At 40.9% G+C, this 26,517-nt stretch overlaps 1 protein-coding gene across 3 annotated transcripts; it reads right to left on the bottom strand.

The window, feature by feature from the left end:
• Positions 1-99: 99 nt before the first annotated feature.
• Positions 100-26,450, bottom strand: LOC103457991 (gamma-aminobutyric acid receptor subunit rho-1). Of its 3 annotated transcripts, XM_008398501.3 has the most exons (10): positions 24,464-26,450; positions 19,736-19,783; positions 18,638-18,744; positions 11,439-11,506; positions 11,132-11,355; positions 3,840-3,922; positions 3,535-3,675; positions 3,304-3,456; positions 2,791-2,987; positions 100-912 (listed from the first exon to the last, which is right to left on the bottom strand). In XM_008398501.3, the coding sequence occupies exons 1-10, from the start codon at positions 24,565-24,567 to the stop codon at positions 625-627; spliced, it is 1,413 nt and encodes a 470-aa protein (XP_008396723.1). In that variant the 5' UTR covers positions 24,568-26,450; the 3' UTR covers positions 100-624. The 3 variants fall into 3 exon arrangements, with proteins under 3 accessions (XP_008396723.1, XP_081458297.1, XP_008396726.1); XM_081602171.1 differs by having other exon boundaries at positions 3,304-3,675; XM_008398504.2 differs by lacking the exons at positions 19,736-19,783; positions 24,464-26,450 and adding an exon at positions 19,102-19,218.
• Between the last annotated feature and the right edge of the window lie 67 nt (positions 26,451-26,517).

Raw genomic sequence — 26,517 nt, 5'->3', positions numbered from 1 at the left:
CTCCTTTTTTCGGCTCATCTGTCAAAAACCTTCCTTTCACCTTTGATGTAGTTGTCATTCCTACTGGTAGGAATAAGAGCAAGACCATCTGCAAACAACCAGCATTTAAAAATATTTTTATTCACCCTTGACAAGTAAAAACTGCAATTCCTTTTAACATGTCACTCATGTCACTTTTCAATAAATTCAGTAAAATCAGACAAACACATACAGTCCAGTTCAATCCAGCTAACTGTTTGCCCTCCATTTTAATAATACAGCTCCAGCTTAAAATGTGAAAATAAAAATATTCAATAAAAATCTTCTAGCAAAAGTGAAGTGAAGCTAGATTAGCTTCATGTAATAATCGATGGTTAATTTTCAATTTCCCATAACAGCTGTCATTGTTTTAGCACTGCCCTTCAAAATCCTTGACCTGACTCCATTACCAAAATAAAATGCAATGATAATCATACAAACATATCTGTTTATACTAGATTCAGCTTTAAAGTATTTTTGATTTAGTCCATCCTTTTGTTTATCTTAAGGTGCAAAACTTTTATATGAACAAATGAAAATGTTTCACTTCAGGTGCACCTGTTAAGACGACAGGTGTTTTACTAATCAGTCGAAAGCTTTTATGTTTTAAGAGTAAATAGACCAGTAGATGATGTTGAAGAGGATATAAGATCCAGGAAAGATGACCCTGGAGTATTTGTCTATGGCGTGTGTGTCAATCCAGATGCTGCTGTAAGCCCTGGAGCCAACATGGCCGGTCATCTGGTCAGACTCCATGGCCAGTTCAACCAGCATCCTTTCCCTTCTCATGCCATTCTCCTCTGGCATGCCGTAATTTCCTGTGGTGTTGACATCCACCTCACTGTAGCAATCTGACATCATGCCAGGATGAGCTATGCCGCATGTACATGGCAACTGCAATGAAAGTCAGAAATGTATAAGCAATATAAGTTAGAACATTAACTTGCAATACCTGTAAACAATTAGTAAGGGATAACAGACCTGATTATGAGAAGCTCATATCTATAATCATAATTGTTAGTCAGATTTGTCCCATTGAGATCAAAATACCTGTTTTACAAGAGAGACCTGTCCAACCAGAATCCTGCAGTCTGATCAGTGTTTACTCTCTAAACCTCACTACCCACTGAATGTAAGCAGCCATCAGAAGTCTGTAGCTTTGATGTACATACCAGGTGAAAGGGGAGGACAAGCAATATAAATGCTTCAAGAATGTCATTGTTTTAGGAAATCTCTTAACCCACACGCAGAATCAGTCAGTGAACAACGAGGTAGAAATGATAAACAAGAGCTGGACCAGCTTGGTCTACTGGTGCACTCAGAATCACCTGGAGCTCTGGAGCTTAACTCATACGAGACTGGACCATCGTCAGCTTGCCTCTGCCTACAGAGGATCACTTCAGATTATCAGAATCTAACTTTTGTAGTGATCTGAAGTGATCCTCTCATAAAGACACTATTTGACTGGGCCAAGAGGAGATACCTGCAGGAACTTACAACCAGCCTCTGGAGCTTCTGGTCATATACTAGTCACTGTCACTACTCAGTCTGTCCTGTGTTCATTCATTGCTGTGTGCTTTGACTAAGCCACAAAACAGGACAGAGCCAGGCTGTAAAGAACACTTAGGCTGTGGGAATGGGTGACGACAATGTTCCAGGTCCAGGTTACCTTAAAAAAATGTTTTTGTCCTTCATAGAGGGAAGTTTAAGTTTGTATAGATAAGGAACTAACAACTGGAAAAGTACTGAAATGTCCCAGCAGTGAATGGGAAATATCTATAGACCTTTATTATGAAATGAGCCAAGAGAACTGCTTAAACTCGAAGGAAAGGACACCATTGGTCGAAACATCCAAATACACTCAATAGATGTGAAGTCTTACAAAAAAATGTAACCATTAAAAAGCAGAAGATTTTGGAATATTTGTTATAACTGCTGAATTTGTAATGTGTCAGATGTGCTAAATGAATCTCCAATCGGTTGGCCCGATTGGAGCAGAGAAGACTCTAGTCCTGTGTGATCATTTTTATATTCCATAAGTTTTTCATTCTCCAATAAGTTGTGTGAAGCAGATGGTCGGCGTGAGCTTCAGTTAATTAGGACTAATACATGTCTGAGGTCAGGAAACAGGCTACCAACAGCTCTGCAGACCCCACACATCCTGGACATAAACCGACTACATATTTATCACAACAGAACTGTTTGCAACAATGAACCATCAGAGGACCAGTTCTTTTTCCATGCTGTCTCTGATGAACACAACATGTAGAAGCCAGAGTGATCAACTCATCTTTAAAAAACATACCAATTTATTATATACATTTACATCCATAAACATATTTGTTTTAATCTCCTTTGAAGTTTATCAACGTTAAATATCTGCATGCAATGATTTTGTGTGTACAAAATAATTCAATAAAACTGATTCTAGCTGTGAATCTGTTAGGACCTCAATCAGTCACAGAATCATGAACTTCACCGTCCTTTAAGCACAAAGGAAGAGAAAAGACATTTACTTCAAAGAAACTACAGAAAGACAGAACATTAAGAGGCAAATAATAGACTCTAACGTTCAACATTCTACTTAAATACTGTAAAAAGAAAAGATCTGGTTAAACAATAAAGTTACAATGTCGAACTAATTTGTATTCTAGATGATTAAAAATGTGATTTAATCCAGTAATAATTACTTTATTCTCTCTTTTTAGCTAATAATCTTTCTTTCAAAATGCCAGTTCTCGGAACCTGTTAGTGATGGCACATGGCACCAACCTTCTCCCGCAGTTTTCTTTCCTTGCGTTCCTGGAGAGTGGACAGGTAATTGACGGCGGCATATTCTATGACCGAAAGGAAGACAAAGACGAAGCTGATCCACAGGTAAACATCCACAGCTTTAATATAAGACACCCTCGGCATGGAGGCATTGACTCCAGTGATGATGGTTGACATGGTTAGCACAGTAGTTATACCTAAAACAGAAAAGAAATACAGTTAGACCAAATGAAGTTTCTAACTTTGAATATAATACAAAGCCACAGTCAAAGCAATACAAAGAGGATGCATAGGAAATCGCTATGGTGACTTTTCTTCACCAACATCCCATTATAAGCTTCAAAACCCTCCATACAGACAGTACAAAAAAATCAGCATTGATTCTGAGAGACACAGTCTAAACAAAAGCAAAAAAAGAAAGAAAAAAAACAAGTCCATCTTTTATTTTGATCTAAACAGTGCTACTTTAGATGACCATGGGTCATATATGTGCAACAAAGACTACTGTCTAACCAAGCGGCACTCTGGCAGGAACAGCCCTGCGGTCGATCCAGAAGGACACCCAGGACAGCATGACCATCAGAGTGGCAGGAAAGTATGTCTGCAGCAGGAAGAAGAAGATGTGCCGTCGTAGGGTGAAGTTGATGTACAGCCGGTTGTACCAGCCTGGAGACAAGAGTAAAAAAACAATATAAGCAAATTCTATATGAATTGAGACACAGCTCCTCTTTTTCCCTGCAGCACCTGTACTGCTGTAAAATGCAAGCTTTGTGGTCGTATGGAACTCCTGAATGAGGAACTGAGAGAGAGAAATTCTCTCATCCGTGTTTAAAGACCTGTTCCCTTCCTTCCAGTAGAGCATCAAGTCATCATCCGTATAGGCATCTGAACAAATAAAAAAAGTATACACAATATATATGTCTGATTAAATTAAATAAACATTTGACACAAGCATGACAAAAGTGATTATTCTTAAAATTACAAACTGAACAAGTACTAAAATAAACCCTCATGTTATCTGAAGTTCATCAAAAGTATTAATAACTTACAGCTTTCAATTTCCAACGAGCACGTTTGTGTGTCCAGAGGAAAACGACTCAGGTCCATGCTGCACATGGCTGTGACTGTGACTCTGCAAACACAAAGCAAACATTTGTCGAGTCGCAGACGAAAATCTTCAAAAGCCTGAATATTTACTGGAAACAGCATATTGTGGAAATGCTGAGAAATTCGTGCAGATTTATAAATGTTTGTGCAGACGGGCAGGACAGTGCTGTTTTTCTTGTGACCATCACTCAGTTTAAGGACTTTGCTTTAACCACCATCAAATCTATTACAACCAGCTCTAACAGTATAATCATTTGAAAATGTAAGTGGCTTGCAAAAGGATTCATACTCTTGAACTTTTCCGTATTTTGTCACATTACAACCACAAACAAAAATGTATTTCATTGGAATTTAATGTGAAAGACCAACACAAAGTGTTAAACAATTGTGAAGTAGAAAGAAAATTATGTGATTCAGAACATTTTTTTACAAATGAAAAACTGAAAAGTGCGGTGTGAAAAAGTATCCATACCCCTCGAGTCAATACTTTGTGGAGTCACCTTTAGCTGCAGTTCCAGCTGCTAGTCTTTAGGGTTTTGTCTCTACCTTGTATTTGGCTCCATCTATCAGCTCTTTAAAATTGCACATCTAACAATTTTTTCTTTTGGTTCTTACTCGTTGTTAGAGTGCTCTTTGTTTATTGACAATAATTGATTGGCTAAAGTGCTTTACAATCAAACAGCAAGGCAATAAAATAAACTATAAAATCACAGTTTTTTCCCCCTCATTTGTTAGATTTTTATTGTTTTTCCATCAGAAAGTGTAGCTGTCTGGTGATTTTAACTATGAAATTAAAGTTGTGTTTTGCGAAAAAGGTGGCAGATGAGTCGCATAGTAGGGAACTCTCTCCAGTCAACAAACTAAAATACTCAAAGACAACATAAACCTGTAGTGTCAGTGAAGATTAGTGCTGGTTCTCAAAAAGGTCAAAAGAAAATCAAAATGGCAGAGCTACAATCAGGATAAAAACAAAGACAAGGTTAAATAAAACTCATAAAAATCCATAGCATAAATAACTGTTGATGTTTAACTTCAATAAAAACAACAATTTCTGATTAACAAATTATCAGAAGCAGGAGCTTTTCAACTTCATATAGTTAGTTGAACTACATGTAATATAGCTCTAACCCGCAGCTAAATATTACCTGATCCTTATTAATGGACAGGATCTCAGCAGGAAGCAGGTTTCCAACAGAAGTGTGTTAAGCCAACTGGACAGGAGAGGGTGGAGTGGTTGGCAAGTGCAGTCAGCAAACTCTCATCATCATATTCCAATCTGTTTTATTCTGGAAAATATCCAACCAGCACTAGCCCTGACCCAATGCAGATTAACCCTGGCCATGTGATGCGTATGTAAGTCTTTCATAATACAGTATATGATCATCCCATAGCAAAGTAACAGAATTTCTGACTGCAGAAAAATGCCTTCTCTGTTATGAGTGGTTATTGTTTCATCATCACAGTTAAGCAGAAAAAAAGTGTAAACACCAGATTTTGTGAAATAATAACTCAGACCTGAAATATCACCATTTCAGCTTTACTTCCATCTCCTTGTCAGAAATACTTTACAGTACCCGAGTCAGTCAAATTAAAAGGCAGCTGGTCGGCTGCTGGTCTTTGCCTGTGAGGATTAAAAAGAAAAAAAAATTGCTGTCTTAGTTCAGGACTTCCTATTTCTCACCAGGATTACCCGGTCAGTCTCATGTCAGTAAGCTTTTTTCTGGTTGGCCTTCATTTTTGTAATTTGATCTCTGCTATTTTATTAAATCCAATTCTGGTTCAATGTTGTCTGATACAATTTGTAGCTTATCATCACTGTCCTGAAGTTACATTTGGTTTCATAAAGTTATAGAGGTTTGAACAGGAGGAAATTGGACTTTTTGTTTTGAAGTTGTTTCTTGTTTTTAAAAGGAAAGATGAACAAGAAGTGACTTTGTACTTTCATTTAAAAAATATGACTTTTTTTTAATTCTAGAACTGTGCCACTCAGGGTGGCAGTACTTTGGAGTATTTCTGTTACATTCATTTAGTTTTCCTTTTTTAAAAACTTGGGTTTTTTTTTTCATTAAACCCCTTAAACCCCTCCACCACGATAAGGAGGAACCAGACAAAGCGCAGCTCGAAGACCCCTTATGATGGAGACGAACTTTGGATATGGCGTTCCCTCGCCCGGACGCGGGTCACCGGGGCCCCACTCTGGAGCCAGGCCTGGAGGTGGGGCACGATGGCGAGCGCCTGGTGGCCGAACTCAGCCCGAAGAGGAGACGTGGGTCCCCCTTCCAATGGGCTCACCACCTGTCGGAGGGGCCAAAGGGGTCGGGTGCGTTGTGTTACGGGCGGCAGCCGAGGGAGGGGACCCTGGCGGTCTGATCCTCGGCTGCAGAAGCTGGCTCTTGGGACGTGGAATGTCACCTCTCTGGTGGTGAAGGAACTGAAGCTAGTGTGCGAGGCTGAGAGGTTCCGGCTAGAAATAGTCGGGCTCACCTTGACGCATGGCTCTGGTTCTGGAACTGGTCTCCTTGAGAGGGGCTGGACGTACTTCCACTCTGGGAGTTGCCCACAGTGAGAGGCGCCGGGCAGGAGTGGGCATACATGTTGCCCCCCATCTTGGCGCCTGTACGTTGGGGTTTACCCCGGTGAACGAGAGGGTATCCTCCCTCCGCCTACGGGTGGGGTGACGGGTTCTGACTGTTTGTGCTTACGGGCCGAACAGCAGTTCAGATTACCCACCCTTCTTGGAGTCCTTAGAGGGGGTACTGGAGATTGCCCCTGCTGGGGACTCCCTTGTTCTACTGGGGGACTTCAACGCTCATGTGGGCAATGACGGTGAGACCTGAAGGGGCGTGGTTGGGAGGAACGGCCCCCCGATTTGAACTCGAGTGGGGTTCTGTTGTTGGACTTCTGTGCTCGTCACGGATTGTCCATCACAAACACCATGTTCAAGCATAAGGGTGTCCATATGTGCACTTGGCACCGGGACACCCTAGGCCGCAGTTTGACGATCGATTTTGTCATCGTTTCATCTGATCTGCGGCCGTATCTTGGACACTCGGGTGACGAGAGGTGCGGAGCTGTCCACTGACCACTACCTGGTGGTGAGTTGGCTCCGGTGATGGGGGAGGAAGCCAGTCAGACCTGGCAGGCCCAAACGTGTAGTGAGGGTCTGCTGGGAACGTCTGGCAGAATCCCCTGTGAGAGGGAGCTTTAACTCCCATCTCCGGCAGAACTTCGAACACGTTCTGGGGAGGTTGGGGACATTGAGTCTGAGTGGACCATGTTCCGTACCTCCATTGCCAAGGCGGCTTATCGGAGCTGCGGCCACAAGGTTGTTGGTGCCTGTTGCGGCGGCAACCCTCAAACCCGTTGGTGGACACCTTCGGTGAGGGATGCTGTCAAGCTGAAGAAGGAGTCCCTTTTTGGCCAGACGCAGCTGATGGGTACTGGCGGGCGAAGCGGCATGCGGCTCGGGTGGTCGCTGAGGCAAAAACTCGGACGTGGGAGGAGTTTGGAGAGGTCATGGAGAAAGACTTCCGTACGGCTTTGAGGCGATTCTGGTCCACCATCCGGCGTCTCAGGAGGGGGAAGAAGTGCAGCACCAACACTGTTTATAGTGGGGATGGTGTGCTGCTGACCTCAATTCGGGATGTTGTGGGCCGATGGGCAGAATACTTCGAAGACCTCCTCAATCCCACCAACATGCCTTCTGTTTAGGATGCTGAGCCTGGGGACTCTGGGTTGGGCTCTCAAGTCTCTGGAGACAAGGTCACCAAGGTGGTCAAAAAGCTCCTTGGTGGCAGGGCCCCGGGGGTGGATGAGTTCCGCCCGGAGTTCTTTAAGGCTCTGGATGTTGTAGGGTTGTGTTGGCTCAAGTGACTCTGCAATATCGCATGGACATCGGGGACAGTTCCCCTGGATTGGCAGACTGGGGTGGTGCTCCCCCTGTTCAAAAAGGGGGACAGGAGGGTGTGCTCCAATTACAGAGGGGTCACACTCTTAAGCCTCCCTGGTAAGGTCTATTCAGGGGTCCTGGAGAGGAGGGTCCATCGGATAGTTGAACCTCGGATTCAGGAAGAGCAGTGTGGTTTTCGTCCTGGTCGTGGAACACTGGACCAGCTCTACACCCTCAGCAGGGTCCTGGAGGGTGCATGGAAGTTCGCCCAACTACACGTGTTTTGTGGACATGGAGAAGGCGTTCGACCGTGTCCCCAGGGGGCCTTGTGGGGGCTTCTCAAGGAGTATGGGCCCTTTGATACTGGCTGTCAGGTCCCTGTATGTCCGGTGTCAGAGTCTGGTCCGCATTGCTGGCAGTAAGTCGGGCTCGTTTCCGGTGAGAGTTGGACTCCACCAAGGCTGCCCTTTGTCACCGATTCTGTTCATTACTTTCATGGACAGAATTTCTAGGCGCAGCCGAGGTGTTGAGGGGATCCGTTTTGGTGGCCTTAGGATCACATCTCTGCTTTTTGCGGATGATGTGGTCCTGTTGGCTTCATCAGATCATGATCTGCAGCTCTCACTGGAGCGGTTCACGGCCGAGTATGAAGCGGCCGGGGTGAGGCTCAGTGCCTCCAAATCCGAGGCCATGGTCTTGAGCCGGAAAAGGGTAGAGTGCCTTCTCCGGGTCAGAGGGGTCATCCTGCCTCAAGTGGAGGAGTTTAAGTATCTGGGGATCTTGTTCACGAATGAGGGAAGAAGGGAGCGGGAGATCGACAGGCGGATTGGGGCAGCGTCTGCCGTGAAGCGGGCGTTGTACCGGTTCGTCGTGGTGAAGAGAGAGCCGAGTCAAAAAGCGAAGCTCTCGATTTACCGGTCAATCTACGTTCCCACCCTCATCTATGGTCATGAGCTTTGGGTCATGACCGAAAGAACGAGATCATGGATACAAGCGGCCGAAATGGGTTTCCTCCGCAGGGTGGCTCGGCTCTCCCTTAGAGATAGGGTGAGAAGCTCGGTCATCCAAGAGGGACTCAGAGTAGAGCCGCTGCTCCTCCACGTTGAGAGGAGCCAGTTGAGGTGGCTCGGGCATCTGGTAAGAATGCCTGCTGGACACCTCGGTGAGGTGTTTCGGGCACGTCCCACCGGGAGGAGGCCTCGGGGAAGACCCAGGACACACTGGAGGGACTCTTGGCTGGCCTGGGAACGCCTTGGGATTCCCCCGGAGGAGCTGGAAGAAGTGGCTGGTGAGAGGGAAGTCTGGGCCTCCCTTCTGAAGCTGCTGCCCCCGCGACCCGACCCCGGATGGATGGATGGATGGATGGATGGATGGATGGATGGATGGATGGATGGATGGATGGATGGATGGATGGATGGATGGATGGATGGATGGATGGATGGATGGATGGATGGATGGATGGATGGATGGATGGATGGATGGATGGATGGATGGATGGATGGATGGATGGATGGATGGATGGATGGATGGATGGATGGATGGTTTTTTTGGACAGCAGTTTCGTCTTGTTTCGGATGCTGTGTATGGGGTAATTTTTCTGCCATATTTCGAGAGCATGCATTTTCAGTCTGAAAGCAGGTCTTCATGTCTTTTGTTCTCAAAACTTGTAATGCTTGTACTCAAAACTTCTGCTCTCTTCCAAACATTCACTGTGCTCTCTCAAACCTTTCTCCTCGCACTCAAAACTCGTCTCTGCTCGGATCAAATCTCTGCTTGCAAACCTCTCTTGGTACCAAGAAAAAGTACCAAGGAAACGGTACTTTGTCTTGGAACAAAAATGTACTGTCGCCTAGCAACCTCTCAGCCAATAGAATGAAAGTGTTATACTGGGTGTGTTTGTTTCATTCTCTAGTGGGTGTACCTGTGTGGCCTTTACTTGAAAAGGAACATAAACTGTAGCCGTTAACTTCTTACTTTTCTCTAATAGAAGAACTCCTGGATCGGTGCTCTGTCTTCTCAAACCCCCAATTGTTTATGGCAAGCAGATGGCAGCTAACACTGAGCTAGCTTCTGGTTCTGCTGAGGTTTTTTCATGTTAAGGGGGAGTTTTTCCTCTCTCACCGTCTCTACATGCATGATGTGTGTAGGATTGCTGTAAAATCAGTGATGCAGCCCAGGCGATTGCCTGCTGTCACCACATGCTGGTCCAAGAGTTGTAAACGTAGCAATTCAATGACTCAATGCTCAGTCTGATGAGTTCCAGCTAGAAACCCTTTGTTCCGTTTGATAACTACAGTTAATTAACTCACAGGGTTGGGGAAGTTGATTCATTCAATAGTTCATCATTCTACGATCAATACTGATGTGATTGTCCTCACATGTTTCAGCCTGAAACACCCAGTTCATGATCACAACTGAGGAAAACCGTTTGGATGAAGAGATGAATAACAAGAGAAGAAACCATGTAGCATTGTACTTATGTTAGTCTTGTGCTGGATAACAATCTACACCAAGTTATTCTTCTACTTTTAATTTCCAAGTCAACAATGAAGCAGCAAATATTTTGCACTCTAATTTTTATTGAAGACGTCAAACCATTTTATTCCCAATTCTTGTAACATGGTAATGCAACCAGATCCCATACGTCTGCCAGAGTGCTTTACTTCACAGACTTGCTTCTTTTGGTCTCATAAAGTCTTGGTCTCATAAAGTCTTCCACTAAATGTGTAAACATTTTTGGTAACACTTTATTTGAAGGAGTGTGAATAAGACTGACATGACACAGTCATAAACATGACATGACACCTGTCATGAACATGAACGAGTCTTTATGAATGTCTATGATAGTCATCATGAAGTGTCATTTGGTAAATAATGACACTTTTAATGCAAAGTTTTAAAAGTCCATTAAAAGTGCCAACTTTGTACTAAAAGTGTCATTATTTACTGAACGGCACTTCATGACAACTGTCATAAACATTCATAAAGACTTGTTCATGTTCATGACAGGTGTTATGTCATGTTTATGGCAGTGTCATGTCAGTCTTATGCACACCCCTTCAAATAAAGTGTTACCACATTTTTATTGTCAGTCAGTTATGAAAAATGCAACAAGACTGTTTTTAATGTTTCAAATGTCATCTATAGAGTGGAGTGCAGGGGGATTCATTAGAAAAACACACATTTGTTGTGTTTTGTTTCCAAAAGAGGGATCATTTTTGATTAATCTGTCAATATGTGGCTCTGATATTAGCATACTGAAAAACAGTCAGTCCCACTAACTGACATTATTAAACTAAACTGTCCCAGTAATAAATTAGAGTTAAAAATACAACAATGGATTACCTGAGGCTGTAAAGGACTTTGCCGTCGGGGTACACTCGCAGCATGACGTTGTCTGTAGTTGTGTCATGTGTGAACGACTTCTTAGAATGGACAAAAAACATGTCAGGTACCCAAATCTTCTTCACCAGGCGGCCATCGAAGGTCATGCTCTGGTTGGTGTTGCTTTTAAATGACAAACGATCGTCTTTCCAATAGTGCCTCAGATACAAGGTCATAGTGAAATCCTTATGAAAGGAAATGAAAAATTGCTTTTCATCGTTGCTTCAAATAGGAACAAAGTGCAGAGAGCTATTTCACAATTACATACCATATCAACCTCTGAAATCGCATCCAGGCTTTCAACCTGAACATCCACTCCAACTGGGACAGCAGGCCCTAGAAAAACAGGATACAACTGTTTATTTATAAAGATCCACTGACCTCTCATTTACATCAGTGTTATGAAAAGGGTGCAGATGTAACCCAGGAGCCTCATTTGGAGCAGCTTGGATTATCTATCTTTGTTTTATTCCAACTGTTCTGATTTAGACAATGACTTCTGCTTTCTATTGCCAAATCCCCTTAAAAGCTGCTGTGTGCAGATCCCTGGATCCTAAGCACCAAATCGGAGGCATGAGTGCTGTAATCCCAACAGACATGAAACCAACTGTTGTGTGTATATATATATATATATATATATATATATATATATATATATATATATATATATATATATATATATATATCAACTGTTTGATATTTGTAGATCATAAAATGAAATAACACGTGTATATTATTCTACACTAAGTTTCTCCGGTCTACATAAGTGTAAAGGGAGCACTGTTAGATACGCATTCTGACTGTTCCTGTTTCAGTATGATGCTGTTGTAGTCAGGAGTTGTTCTCAGCAGGATGGCAGATGAAACTGCTACTAACACATACAGTTTTATGATCTTTGAGGAGGGAAGAGAGATCAGATCACTCATTAACCCTGCAGTTAGCCCACTGACAGTGGATTTTTAAATGGTACCTTCAATATTCATTAGCTTCAAATGTAGGGATCCAAATAGTTTGTGGCCCTGTATTAACATGGTCCATGGCCATTTAATGAATTTCTTATTCATTCCAGGTAGGAGGGATTGCTGGTGTTAAGTCAATGTCACAACACAAGTGATTGTCTACTACTCATCCAGGGGCAGTGAGTGCTGCAGGTCAGTGACTTCATGCAATCTGCTGGGCTTCCATAGACCAGGGGTGTCAAACTAATTTGTCAAACTAATTTTCATTTTTATTTTGGGACATATCCAGATCATGAACGTCCTCGAGGGCCGGTTCGGTTCGTGCCAAAATGTATTAATAAAACCCATAAACAAACAGTTAAAATATTAACAAATAGCTGCCTCCCCATTCAATGAGCATTTCTTCAAATGAAATCATATTGAACATCTTTTCACACTGATGTAAATTGACAGCACACAAATAGAAACTGTTTTGATTTGATTAATAGAATAAAATTTAAGTATATAGTTGTTATTTTGAAGGTTCAATTTATGTATCCTTGTAGGATAACATGAAAACATGTGTGAGTCAGATTTGGCCCCAGGGCCTTTAGTCTGACACATACTGTATGTCTTAGACAGGAAACTATTTATAATTTAGAAAACTAACTGAGCTCACTGTCCTGGTATGTCACGAAGATCTGTTGGGATGTATTCATGAGTGAATTGAAATGAGTTTTTGGAAAGTGCCTTGAGACAAAATTTGTTGTGAAATAGCACTACATAAATTAATTGAACTAGAGTTTTTAGGTTAGCACTGTGCTGTTTAATAGAATTCATCATCAGATCAGAAGTTTTGTTCTTGTAGTTTGAAACAAGAATTTGAATGATTCCAAAGAAAAAATAAGTAGTTATTTTAACTTGATATTAGAGAAATGTGTGCCCTTTAACTAGGTGAGGGAAGTTTTTCTTTGCATATTGTGAAATAATTATTAGGTTTAAAACACAGCCATTTCACCCCACCGGTCACAATAGTGACCAATAAATCTTTTTCACTTTCAAGGACTCTAAAAAGCTTCCTGATTAAATTTTCAGTTAATGTTCAGCAAACATTGAAAGTTTAGAGTGTTTGGATAATACTTATGCAGTATCACATGTTTAGAGTAAATTATCACATGACCAGAGCTGATTATATCTTGGTTGCACCTTGTCGAGAAGAAGACTGCCACAAACCTCCCAAAGAAGAGGCTAGTAATGTATGTTTAAATAAACATACAAACATTTTTGGTGCACATTATCTTTAAAGTGTCTAGTTATGATATACACCTTTACATTTACAAAAATTAGTTTTGGTGTGACAGCAGGATGTGTAAACATGTTGACGATGGGATAATACGTTTTACCTAGGTGAGCTTATTTAAATACATACCATATTCTTCCAATATCTAGCTTCTTTTTTAAGATTAATTTTGAGTGTGGTTCTTGATCTGTTGGACTTGGTGATAGCCAGACAAAGCATATAACAATGTAGTTGTGAGAATAATGGAATCCTTACTCATTATGATAGTGGTGGCTTAGACATGGACTATATGGGGAAGATGGGCCTTTTCCATGCCTGATTTTGAATACATATGATCAGTTTATGGGAAAAGAGGATGATCTCCCCCTTCAACAGTCATGTAGCACTCTTTTACCACCTGTAAAAGTTTATGATGAAGGGACCACTGTCTCTCTGATGCACCCTTTAAAAATAAAAAGGATCCTAATGAGGTTCCGGCACAAGATGAGAAACTGCTGATCCACTAGAAAAACAGCAATATTTTCATGGTAGAAACAAAGATGAGAAAGAACTATACAGAGACTGATGTCAATAGATCAATGGGCACATGAGAGGTGTAGACCTAAATCCCTCAAGGAACAGTGTCATGGTCAGGTTCAAGACGTTTTGGTGGCCCATCTCAAAAGCACACTTGTAAATAGGGTGATGGCAGTGGTGGAGAAAGTACTAAAAACATGTACTTAAGTAAAAGTAAAAGTACTACATTAACATTTTACTTAAGTAAAAGTAAAAAAGTACTGGCTTTTAAAAATACTTAAGTTTTAAAAGTATTGCTAAATAATACCTAATCACTAATATTAAGTGAACCGATCGTATTTAATTTTAAAACATCAGTGATGTGCCATTTTAATGAACAATGCCACAGATAAAGCATGTTGTGTTTACTCTCTGTAACATAGTTTAGACTTAGATGTGTGATTCTATGCATCATAATTTCAGGGATGGAAACATCTCGTCTCCTGTCCTAACATAGCATGAACTTCATGTTTTTTACCACTAGTGACTTTTATTTTGAAAGAAATCCAACTGGCAGGGGATGACATGGAACCAAGGAGCCACGTAGCAAAGTTGTAGTCTAGACCACTGAACCCGAGACCAAATCAAGACCAGCACCCTGTGCTACATGACAATAAAATTAAGTTTACCTATCAAAAGTGCTTCTCAAATTCATCTGAAAGATTCACATTCCCATAAAAACACCTAGATATTAAATACTTAGAGCTGAAATAAATATAACCAGCATCAATTCAAACTCTTCATTCTGTTTTGTTTCCATCTCTGTGCCACAATCCGCAGAGGTCTCATGCCATCCCTAGGGGCCGCTTTTCATTGGCTAATGCCCATTTCACGTCACAGTGCAGCTACCACGCGCGTGACCGTCTCACAAACACAAGCTACAGTAGTAAACACATGCTAATGTACATTGTGGACTAGCAGACCGGCAGAGTTTTTGTGTCAGGACTTGAGAAAGAATGGTTCTCCACCGTCAGTAGGGTATCTGTACAGGCGATGTCAGGTATCCTGATCATATTTGTGGAACTAAAATTCACAGATTTCCAAAATCTGAAACGGAATGCCTTGCTTGGATCAAAGCTTGTGCACGACCGCATTTGCAGCTCAACCGTCGTAGGATCAATAAGAACAAAGGAGTGTGTGCTGGTTTAAGTATTATTGCTTTGCTTTCTTTGTGTTTAGTGAACCTGAAAAGGCTTTTTACTAAACTGTAATCGTGTTAGCCACGCTAGCACCGAGTACCGTGTATCAGGCCTAGGCACACTGAAACATTTGCCAACAGAAATCAGTGATTTCAAAAGTAACCCTCAAAACCATGAATGCCCGACTTACCCAGCCTTGCAAGAACAATAGGCATCAGTGATCTTGTTCACAGCTATATTTATGCTGAGGGTGGGAGGATCTGCTGTTTTTCTCATCGACCGGTAGCATTTAGCTTCGACGCGCACAATGTTGGAGGCATCGCGTGGCTCAAACACCTTGATGTCATCCAAAAATGATGACATGAACTTGTTGGTTCCCCTGTCCATTGTCATGGCTGATATGTTTTGAAAATCCGGCAGAAATGCTAAACTAATCGACTCAGAAATACTCTGCAGAGTCAGTCGAAATGAAAGACGCCATGTTTACACATAGAAACTAAGCTCCGCGAGGCTCTGTTTGTGAGACATGCAGCCACGTGGGACTTTCGAGGGGCGTTTCTGGGCAGAGCTTGGTAAAGTCCATGCAGACTTTGGTCACAGCGTTGTCCCATATATGCGACACCTCAGTCAACACCTCCACACAATAATTCAGCGCATGAGTGACAACTTTTTTTAATCACAGATGCAACATGTGTCTCTGTACAGCTAGCTTTGCTAGCATCACGTCAACAGAGCTCACCTTTCTTTAACCTTTCCTTCTAAGTGACGCTAAAAGTTGGACGAAGTCCCCACCGTCTGTGAAAGTGAAGCGCTGCAGATTTTACATGTTGCCATATCTATGATTTATGCAGCGCTATTATATTACTGACGATTAGACAGACATCTTCTCCCGCTCAGAGGAAACCACTGCGCATGTCTGGAGCTCCGCGTGCCAGTAATGGGGGAGGCGATGGGTGACAACAGACAGTAAGTCACGTTATTGCTTGGATTTTATGGCTCCACCTTAAGTCTCTGAGCTTCACATTTTAACGGAAAAAAAGCGCAGTGCGACTTAGATGTAACGAGTAACGCGAGAGTTTTGTAGAAATGTAGTGAAGTAGAAAGTAGAGATACTTACTGTAAAATGTAGTGGAGAAAAAGTAGAAAGTATCCATTATTAAATCTACTTAATTAAAGTACAGATACATGAAAATTATACTTAAGTACACCACCACTGGGTGATGGTAGCCTAGGAGGTTGGAGTTTATCTTGTAACTGGTCGGTTGCCTGCTGGAACCCCCACTTTGTGTCAGACGTTGTGACCTTGATCAAGAGGACAACTCACCCACCAAGCCAGCTGGTGGTAGTCAGAGGACCTGGTGGTGCCAGTGAATGACTGCTTTACTTCTGTCAAACTGAGCCAGGGAAGCTGTAGCTACAATCTAGTAGATTACTGCTATCAGTGTGTGACTGTGTGTTTTAATGAGTGAATGACGAAATGTGATGAAAAGCATTTTCAGGTCAATTGAACTTGATAAAGAACTATACAATTACAGGTCATTTACCTTTCAGATATTATTTTACAAATGTGTCGTAGGAGGAACGACTAATTTGCTCATCGTGGCTTGTGGATTATTATCTTATGCAAAGGTTTGGCATAAGGTCAGTAGGTCATTTAAATTGATCTCAAATGGACACTTCTCTTCAAGTTATGACAAGATGTGACCAAGACACTTACTGGTCAGTCAATGCAAGAATCGTTTCCAGAGATGTTGCCTTTGCACCACCCATGCCTTGGAAAAATTCAAGGCTTTATTGCACATTGAATGCTTCAAGAAAGAACATAGAAAGTGGGAGAGGATGAAATAACCTAAAATTGAACAATACCAAAGTCACCAAATGGTGAGAAGGAGCCATACAACTCTCCTTTGATTCCAGGTATCCTGCAACTTTCAGGTGTGTTCCTGGGCCAACACACCTGAATTAAATGGATCACCTCCTCAGTATGCAGTCCAGTTCTCCAGAGTCCTGCTAATCACCTGATTCAGGTGTGTTGAAGCAGAGACGGATGGAAAAGATGCATGACCCCAGCCCTCAATCCCTGGAGTTGGAAACTCCTGGACTAACTCTATTGAGTCTTACTGTATGACAGTGTGACAAATGTTCATAATTTTCAGAAATATAAATGAAAGCCTCTACTGTAGATGTTATCTTTATGATTTATGTTACTGTGATGACACTACAACTGACTGAAGTTCAATATAATTATGCATAAACACTCAAGCACTCAATTTTACCTTGGTTTAGAACATACAGATAGTAAAATTGGTACTTTACAGAGCAAATGTTGCACGAAAGTAATGCAGTGTCAAGATATATTCCAATAAAGAAACAATGTTCACATATTATGATCATGTTTATTTGGAAAAAGCACTTTTAGCTCATCTTAGTATAAGAACACCTTATTATCCCATATATTTTTCCAAATTTTTTTTAATTATTTTCCCTTGATTAGTTCAAAGGGCTATCAATAACATCTGATTTTAATATTTTCATGACTGGGAAAAAATTGGGGTTAAATCTGTTAAGTTAAAACTCACAATTCAAGATTAATGAATTTAAAACACAATGTTTAGACAACTTGTCTCTTGTTGTTAAATCAACTTCATGAACTTTAATTTCTGAGTTAAAACCAATACAGTTTTCTTGTTGACTTAAATGTCATTTTCAAGGCAGCAGGTGAATTTTCATTTTCAAATTAAACCACCTTCAAATGTTTTAAAATGTAGGGCTTATTCCCATCTCTAGATGCTTCATATCATCTTTTGCTTCTGGTTGGTCCAAGTGGCCAGTAACAACCCATATGACACGGTCAGTTATAGAGCCAATAACATCCATAAGGAGGCTGTTGTTCACAACAGCTTCCTTCTGGAACATCCAGCTCTGAAGTTGTGCAGTTCATTTCCAAAGCAAAATTTTGCTTTGTCCTACTGCCTCAGTAGTGTTCAATATGCTGGGAAAAGTATGGAGAATGTCCCAAGAGTCTCTGAGGCCTGGATTGGCTGACTGCTTCAAATAAGGAGTCTTCTTCTAAAATATGTACTCAGTCTCATTAGCTGGTAGTTTTAGTATCTGTGGAGTCATTTAGGCTATAGCCTTTAACTGAATGAAGTATTTCAAAAACTCCATCTGAGATTATGAATCTATAGAGGAATCCAAGTGAGAGACTTCAATTCACAATGACTCCAGCTTTGAGTCATAGAGCAGATTAAGATGGCAGTTATTGAAATCGAAAGCTACAGACAGGCTGCTCAGTAATTAATCACTGGCTTGCAACAGCATGGTTCCACCGTAATCCCACTGTTATGTCATCTTTGCCAGCCAGGACTGGGCGCTCTCACTACTATGTTAATAAAAGAACCAAGCCTGGAGAGCGTAGATTGGTATCGACAGTCGAGTCTAGAAAATCAGCTGGATATTTATAAGCAACGCACCTGAAAACACATCATAACCTACGAGTTTCTGCACAGAAGGTTCCAAAAGATGAGCCGCTTACCTCCAAACCCTGGTCGCATTGTGAAGTCGTGGTCATCTATCCTCAGCAGCTGCTCTGACTTCGTAGCCCTGGCTTTAGTTATATCTGGACTTCTCTTGAATATCGGGCTGAGAGAAAATAAGGGAAACTTTAATTATTAAAGAAAGAGTGAGAATTAATGTCTTTGGGGTCTTTGTTTTATCAACACCGGCTTTTTTCCGGCTTCACATCGCGGCTGTGAAGTTTTGCTTCCTGCTCCGGAAAAAAGCGGTTGATCATCAATTGACATTTCACCATTTTTAAAGCGGGTGAACCACGAGTAAACTTGATCTTGACACATAGCGTCATCCCTGTAAGCGGTCTTCAACATTTGAACGGTTTCCGATGCTTTTTTTCCCGAGCAGGAAGCAAAGCTTCAGCCGCGCCGCTCATAGAACATCTCCATGAAGAAAAACGACGGCTGGACAAAACAAAACAGCTCTTACAAGAAAATTCACTGCGGGTAGATGAAACCTTCCACATCAACGCCGCTTGGCACACTGATTGAGAAGGCGTGGTGGAACAAACACCTAGCGGCAGAATCGTGTACTACGAAAACTGTGTGTGCAGCAGCGTCATTCTGGAAACTTGTGGGTACCCCCTCGTAATCCGGTGCGCCTTATAGTGCGGAAAATACGGTGTGTTCTTTGGTGAGCAGTTGAATAACAATTCAACTGGGTCTTGGATGTTTAACATATTTGATACTTTTATTAACTTTTACTTATTCTTTTAAGATGGCTGCTTTTTCAAAAATAATTTAAGGTGAGAGTTTTCTAGTTCTTTACACATGATGTTGTTCAACTAGTTCATTGTATTTACCATTATAGCTTTCCATATTGAGGTTGTTCTTCACAGGCAAATAATCTGATGAATTCCCTAATTCTAAAGGCTGAGGAAGGATTATATAGGGTTTAGTGAGAAACATGAAACTGGGCCATCTGTCTCTGTAGATACCAAAAACAATGGTGTGATTAAAATGTTGACCTTATGGCTCAAAGTCCACTACGCTTCTTTAATCTCCACTTTCAACTAGCATCAGTTATACTCCTAATTAAAAAATAGATAAATACATAAAAATACCTGCCAGTCTTGTGGCTGAGTCCTAGTGGAGACATCTCTTGTGTCAATCTGAAATAAGAAAAAAGACGACATTTTATTATGCACTATTAGATAACATTATAGCAATAAGGGAGCTAAAAGAATAATGGTCTAACAGTCATGTATTTCAGAGAAACTCAACAGAATTTATAAACTGCAGTAACATTATATTGTTTATTAATTTATTTAAATCTCTAACAGTCGCATTACATTAGAAAAACTACTTTATTCTTTAGAAAGTAAATACAAATCTAGAATGTTTGGCCACCAAAAAGCACAAGAATGGAAGAGACGAATGTTTACGGTTGTTTTAAATGAGCCACCTTTAAATTGTTTTAATAAATAACATTTGATCTGCTCTATAGAAGCAGCATTAGATGTTCAGCTGCTCTGAAGTCTGTTTGACATTTGATTCTCCACTTTGTGATGCTCTGAACATAAGACGGATCTGAGATGCAGCAGGCCCAGGCCCAAGGCTCTCCCATACAGAGATGTATTGTTTCACATTAGTCACAGAGAAGTCTCTGAGTATTTATACTAAGGATCATGTTGGTCTACTGTCCACTGCCATTTACACTCCACATGAAAAGCATATTTCAAGTGTAACCCTGCAGAATAACTATTGTTAATATGCTTATCAGACACAACTGTTAAGAAACTTAATTTATTATGTATTCTTAAACCAATAGATGTCTTATTGTTGTATTCGTGGAAGAAAGTCATTAATACTTTCTAATTTGCTGCCATGGTGTTGATGGACCATGGGCCTCTCTCTCCCTGGGTGAATATCTGTAGACAGGGTTTCCTACAGGGGCTGGTGGGGAGCTGACAGGAGGGCATTTCTACCCTGGACAACTCCCTTCACTCACTCCATCATTCCTCACATGCAGAGCCTTAGGGTGCAGGGGCACATCACAAAGAACATCACCATAGTTGTGACCACAAAAGTTCCTAAGGTTCAGGATGACGTGAAATAGAACTGCAACAAATTGTAGTAATCCATTAACCCCATGACGCAGGCTGTAGCTTCACTGAATAAATCTCCAGTTAAAACCAGTAAAATCATCTAATCTTCTCAAATCTGAAATCCTCTGACAACTGCACTGCAGGGAGACAGACAGCCTTTGACTGTGACAGGCCATTAAAACATTTTAAAGATCTTTGATTTGTCCAAGTAGATTGAAAATAGGGTTTTATTTTTAGCCCTTCTTCTGATTGTTTGTTCCTGCTACAGTTGTACCAAAGATACATAGTAATACTTCAGGAAGCTATCTAACAATCATGTGAATACCTGACAGTCAGTTTCAAGAACTGCAATGTGTAAAAGCTCATGTGTAAGATGTTCTCATGTCAGAGTTTATTTCTTATTCAGGAATCCATTATATTTGTTATACATGATTTATCCTTTGCTATTCTCAGGAAAACAACCTCTGTCCCTGAATGTCACCTGACCCGTTATGAGACAGGAAGATGATAGCAATGCTTCATGATATTGTGACTCTACTAAAGAGTTTATTGTGTGGGTCATTCTGTAATTTTCCCAGCTGGAGAATAAGGAAAGAGTTTTACTCTTGGTTAGAGTTTCCGTATTTTACCTTGTATTGTGTTTTGCTTTGAGTTTTCTCTGCAGGGTGTCTGGGTGTCTCTCCCTTAGAGATGGGTCAGAAACTTGGTCAGCAGGATGAACTCAGAGTCGAGCTGCTGCTGGATTTTGTTTTGAGTTTAAGGATTATTGTTGCATGGTTCTGTGTGTTTTTTTGTTGTTGTCTTTAAGGGTCCGGTCTGGCAGAAGGGAACTCAGAATTATTGTCTGAGTGCCAAAGTGACACTCAACAAATTTTCTTTCACAAGCTTTCATCATGATGCTCCACTTGAAATATATGTGAAACTTTATGTAATGGATACAGAGATAAAGAAGAAAGGAGAAAAGAAAGGAAAAAAGGTTGGGGAAGGTTTAAAGAGTTTATGTATTCCTGCAGTTTTTCCTCCATGCACATTTGCTTTGCCTCACATCTCTGAGCTGCAGCTACATCACAGGATACATGAAGTTACAGTAGATTGAACCTGTGAGTCTATTTTTCTTCTAAAGTAGGGATCTCTTAATCTTAAGTTTGTGCACACAATCCCCTGGTTATTTACAAGTGTAAGTCAGAAAGACCTGATCACTTTGGGTCTTTCTGGGATCGGCGCAATCAGCCTTGAGCCTTTGGTAGCATAATTACTGAGAATTGAGAGTTCATTCCAGATTTCATACTAAGCGACTTCAGCTGATTTGATGAAGGCAGAATATCCACTTTCAGATGTGAGCCGAAAATCAGCAACTGGAAGTAAAGACAGTCTACTATTTCAGGATCAGCATCTGATGTAAGACAGGAAGAAACCGGGTGGGGGAGATGAGACAGGAAATCAGCTGGGTAGTTTTGAGAATCTGACTGTCAAATAACATCCCGATCGAAACACAGCAGGCAGGCAGCGCAGCGGATGGTACGCATACCAGTCCTATTGATTCATTTGGTGGTCTGTGGTAGAGTGAAACATCAGCCCCATAAATATGTTCTCCAGTACTCTGCATCTGACACAGAAGGAATAACTTTTTTCCATCAGTAGAGTACTTTTGTCCTGTTGCACATAGTGTGCCTCCTTCTGTGCCACCTGGGTTATTATACAGCGCCCAGCCCACAGTCACTTTCATCAGTAGCGGTCACAAAGCAGGGTCAAACCGTGCCAGAGGAGACTAATGTCCATTAGAATGTGTTCTTGTCCTTAAGTCCTAGGATGAAGAAACCTAACCTAAAACCACAGTGATGTCTTCCCATGAAGGACTGCACTACTGCTCATACCAAGCAGCTGCTTGACTGCACACAGCAATGATATCCACATAGTTTTCCTTAAGAATTTCCATCATCAGGTTCTGACAAGCTGAAAGAACAGAGACAAATCACTGCAGAATGTAAAATGATCATACCTACTGTAGTAAAACTTGTCAGGTCTGAAGTTTCATGTGCGGGCAGTTTGTAGTGTCAAACATCAATCACAGAAAATATTTTTGCACCTTACAAGAAGACAAACAATTAGCTTGAGTTTCTAAAAAAAAACTGGGATCCACTCAGTTTTTATCATCACTCTCTCAGCACAGTAGGAGACACCTCTTGTAAATGTTGTGCCCCCTATTCTCACTGCACCTGATGCCGGTTGGTGAGAAAGTTCTTGATCCAAAGGCAAGAACTTACGTTGAAGGTCCTGCGTCATGGAGCTTCACTATCAGCTTCACCAGGATGATGGTATTAAATCCTGAACTGAAGTCGATGAATAGCATCCTAGTGTTAGGATGCTACAGATGTGTCAGGGCTGTGTAATCCCCTGTGGACAGATTCCTCCTGTAGGCAAACTGGTGCCTGTCCAGACCAGCAGGAAGGTTATCCTTGATGTGTTTTAGGATGAGCCTCTCAAAGCACTTCATAGTTACTGGGGTTTATTTCAGATCTCTTTGGCCTTTACTGTAGGCTAACTTGTCAGATGACCGGTAGGCAGCATCATGGGCTCTGACCAGGGACCGCACAGTTCCATCCATCTACAGCTTCTGATTAAGTAAACCCTTGATAGTTTTGGTGGGTAGGACAGCATCTGTGCAGGACTGCACACAAGACAGAACCTCAGATCCAGAGACCTGAGCTCTCTTTAAAAACCTATTATTGAGTAATCTCACAACAGTCCTGAAGTGATGAGGAAGCCTCCTCAGTTCAGACCTGACCAGTTCTAATGGCAGGTTTTGAACTACAGATCAGCGGTCAGTAGGCAGGGATGAGTACAGCTGTGATGTGGTCAGACAGTCCTAAATGTGGACCTGCAGCAGCCTCGTATGCCCCTTTGATGTTACAGTAGACCTGATCCAGGATATTTTTGTCTGTTCAAAAAATTATGAGTCTGGGTAGCATAGTCTTAAGTACTGCTTGAGTAAAATCTCCTCCCACGATCACAACTGCCTCAGGGTGAGAGTTCATCTGCCTGTTTATCAGACAGTAAAGCTTCTCCAGAGCTATTAGTATTAGCTTTTGGGGGAATATAGACAGCAACCATCAGAATGGAGCAGAACTCTGTTACCAGCAGAAAATGATACACTTGTTATATGACAGTGGACAGAGTTTTAGTGGATTGTAAGTTATCCCTGATTGTTTAGTTAAGTACTAGTCCAGAAATACATCCTGGTATAAACAGAAATCGTAGACTTGAGTGGAAATTAATTATAGATGACTGACACAGTAAAGGAGACATCAAATGCAAAAATGACCCATTAGATGAATGTAAAAGTTGTGGGACTAAAAGGTAGCTACTCCATCTGATGGTACCATGTGCTGCATTGTGTTTCTTTCTTCTATTTGTAAAAATGATTAAATGTAAATAAAAAGCAATGCAGTGCCACACTGGGACTGCGACATCTTATAGATGCTGACTAGAGTTTAAAACAGAGCAAAGCTTCTTTTTCTTTCTGTTAACTGTTTTTTTCTTTCTTTCTGACATTAGGAAGATGCGACCTTTATTTGTTCCGTGATTTATTTCTGTTTAATTAAGTTATTTCTCGAAATTACGTAATTTTGGTTCTATAGTGAAGCACTCTACTTTTCAGAATATTATTGTCAAAGCAATCCTAAACCTTCATACAACTTTAAATCAGAGACATCATCTCTGAAATGTCGTTCACTTTGCACTGACCTGATGTGTCTATACGGATGCAGACTTTGCCCTCTGGTGCGCTTGTGTCCGGACACCTCGACCATCCAGAGCAGCACGCTGAACAGAACCACATCCGTATGCATGACGTCCACAGACACAGCCTTCTGCTCCAGAGCGCTCAGATGTGCAGACCACTCCAGAGTCTGTCAGTGCACCGGCCGGACGCTCCGAGCATGACTCGCACCGAGAACATAGTAAGAATGCATACATAAACGTCAAAGTCTTTAATCTCTTAGACGATAGGGATGCAGTTAGCCTGCAAATCTGCACAAGTCAAATGGCACGGATTTACTCTGTGAGCGCCGAGTCAATAAAACCGCGGCGCACGTTGATCCTACTGGTGAGAGAGGTGGAAAGCTTTGGACAGTTACAGTCACTTGATGTCATTTCAGAATCACCACTTCTACACCAACTAAAGACGCATTGTTTTCACAGTGGGTGGGACCCGGAGGTCCCGTGGAAACCCCACGCCTGCAGCAGGACGCGGCTGACCGCTGCACCTCCACGCCCCTCCTCGTTGATCTTTCCTCAGATTCTGTTTGTCTTACACCAGGACTCGGACCTTATGATCCATGATCAAAACACATTAGGGCATTGCTTTGCCCCAGTTTGTTTCAATTACCAATAAGTGGTGTATAGAATATTATGCAACAGTTTGATAATCCTGTTGGCTACAGTACGAACAGTGGATGAGTAATTCCACAGGGTTTTTCATCCCATCAGCATATTTCTCTGCTCTACCTTCTTGCGCTGGAACAATGAATACATATACCTATACAGTTTCTTTTATCATGAAAGTAAGTTGCAAATTAAGTAAAAATGCATGTATACACCAGACATATAATAATAATAATAATAATAATAATAATAATAATAATAATAATAATAATAATTTTTATTTCCTTTATTTAACCAGGTAAACCCCGTTGAGATCCAGATCTCATTTTCAGGAGGGACCTGGGCAGAAGTCTGCAATACAACAACAACAACAACAACAACAAATAATAATAATAATAATAATAATAATAATAATAATAATAATAATAATAATAATAATAATAATAATAATAATAATCTTTACTGATGTTTTTTAAAAAACCTACGAGACTACTTTTTTAAATAAAAACAAGTTTAAAATTTACAGACTGTAATTTTTCATACAGAAAAACGTGCAGTTAATTTACTGCAAAATCATAATGTGAGGATTTGAGTTTTCTTTGTGTTTATTTTAGGTTTCTGTGTCTATTGGGTCTCGGTGTTGTCCTGTCTACCCCTTGATTGTTCCCAGCTGTGTCTCGTTTCCCTGACTACCCTCTGTGTATGTGTGCCTTGTTGGGTCCTTGTCTAGCTGTCTTGTCGCTTTCGAGTCTGCCGTCATTGTATTTTTGATGGTTACCTGTTGCTACCATGTGAGCATTAGCCTTCCGCTCAATCTGGGCTGCCTGGACTTTAGTGCGTCTGGATTCATCATTAAATCACCTTTTATTCATTCCAACCTGGGTCTTCAGCGACATCCTCACCACCTCTTCACAGCACTTCATGACACATAATTACTATTTTTAGTACAAGTATTATATTGCCTGTTTGTAAATAATTACTTTTGAAATGATAAAATATATTTTGGTACATATTTAAAATAGATTTTAAAGCAACCTATTAGAAGCCTGTTTTTAAAAAATAATTTAAATTTTGAATATATGCTTTAAAATGTATCCAAATGATAACATTTAAAATGTATTTCTGAAAAATATTGCCTATTTAAAATATATTTAAGTAAGCTATTTTTTCACCTGGTTGACTTTATCTTATTTTGCATTTCTGAATCTGACTTAGTCTCATTCTTAGATGCTGTGTCAAAATCAATTTTTATTTTTTTGTATTTAAACACAAACTGCATATTTTCTCCATGTTTTCTGATGCTATCAGACTTCCCTCAAATTTTAGTTGTGATGCAAGTTTTGAATTGCTTTGCCTTTTCTAGATAAAATTGATTTGATATAACAGTTCTGTTGTGTCTTTAACATGAAAAATAT

Source organism: Poecilia reticulata, chromosome 21 (assembly GCF_904066995.2).
Source record: "Poecilia reticulata chromosome 21, P_reticulata-male-v2, whole genome shotgun sequence".
Classification (NCBI taxonomy): Eukaryota; Metazoa; Chordata; class Actinopteri; order Cyprinodontiformes; family Poeciliidae; genus Poecilia; species Poecilia reticulata.
This window is presented reverse-complemented; position numbering and strand designations above follow the sequence as displayed.

Bases quoted from the DNA above. Each gene is read 5' to 3' on its own strand.
- LOC103457991 (XM_081602171.1), bottom strand. From the start codon at position 24,567: ATGCATACGGATGTGGTTCTGTTCAGCGTGCTGCTCTGGATGGTCGAG. The intron at 18,745-19,735 runs GTATTTTTATGT...ATTTTCTCTCAG, and splicing joins CTCAGCCACAAGACTGGCAG to CCCGATATTCAAGAGAAGTC. The intron at 913-2,790 runs GTTGGTGCCATG...CTTTCATTGCAG, and splicing joins AAAGAAAACTGCGGGAGAAG to TTGCCATGTACATGCGGCAT.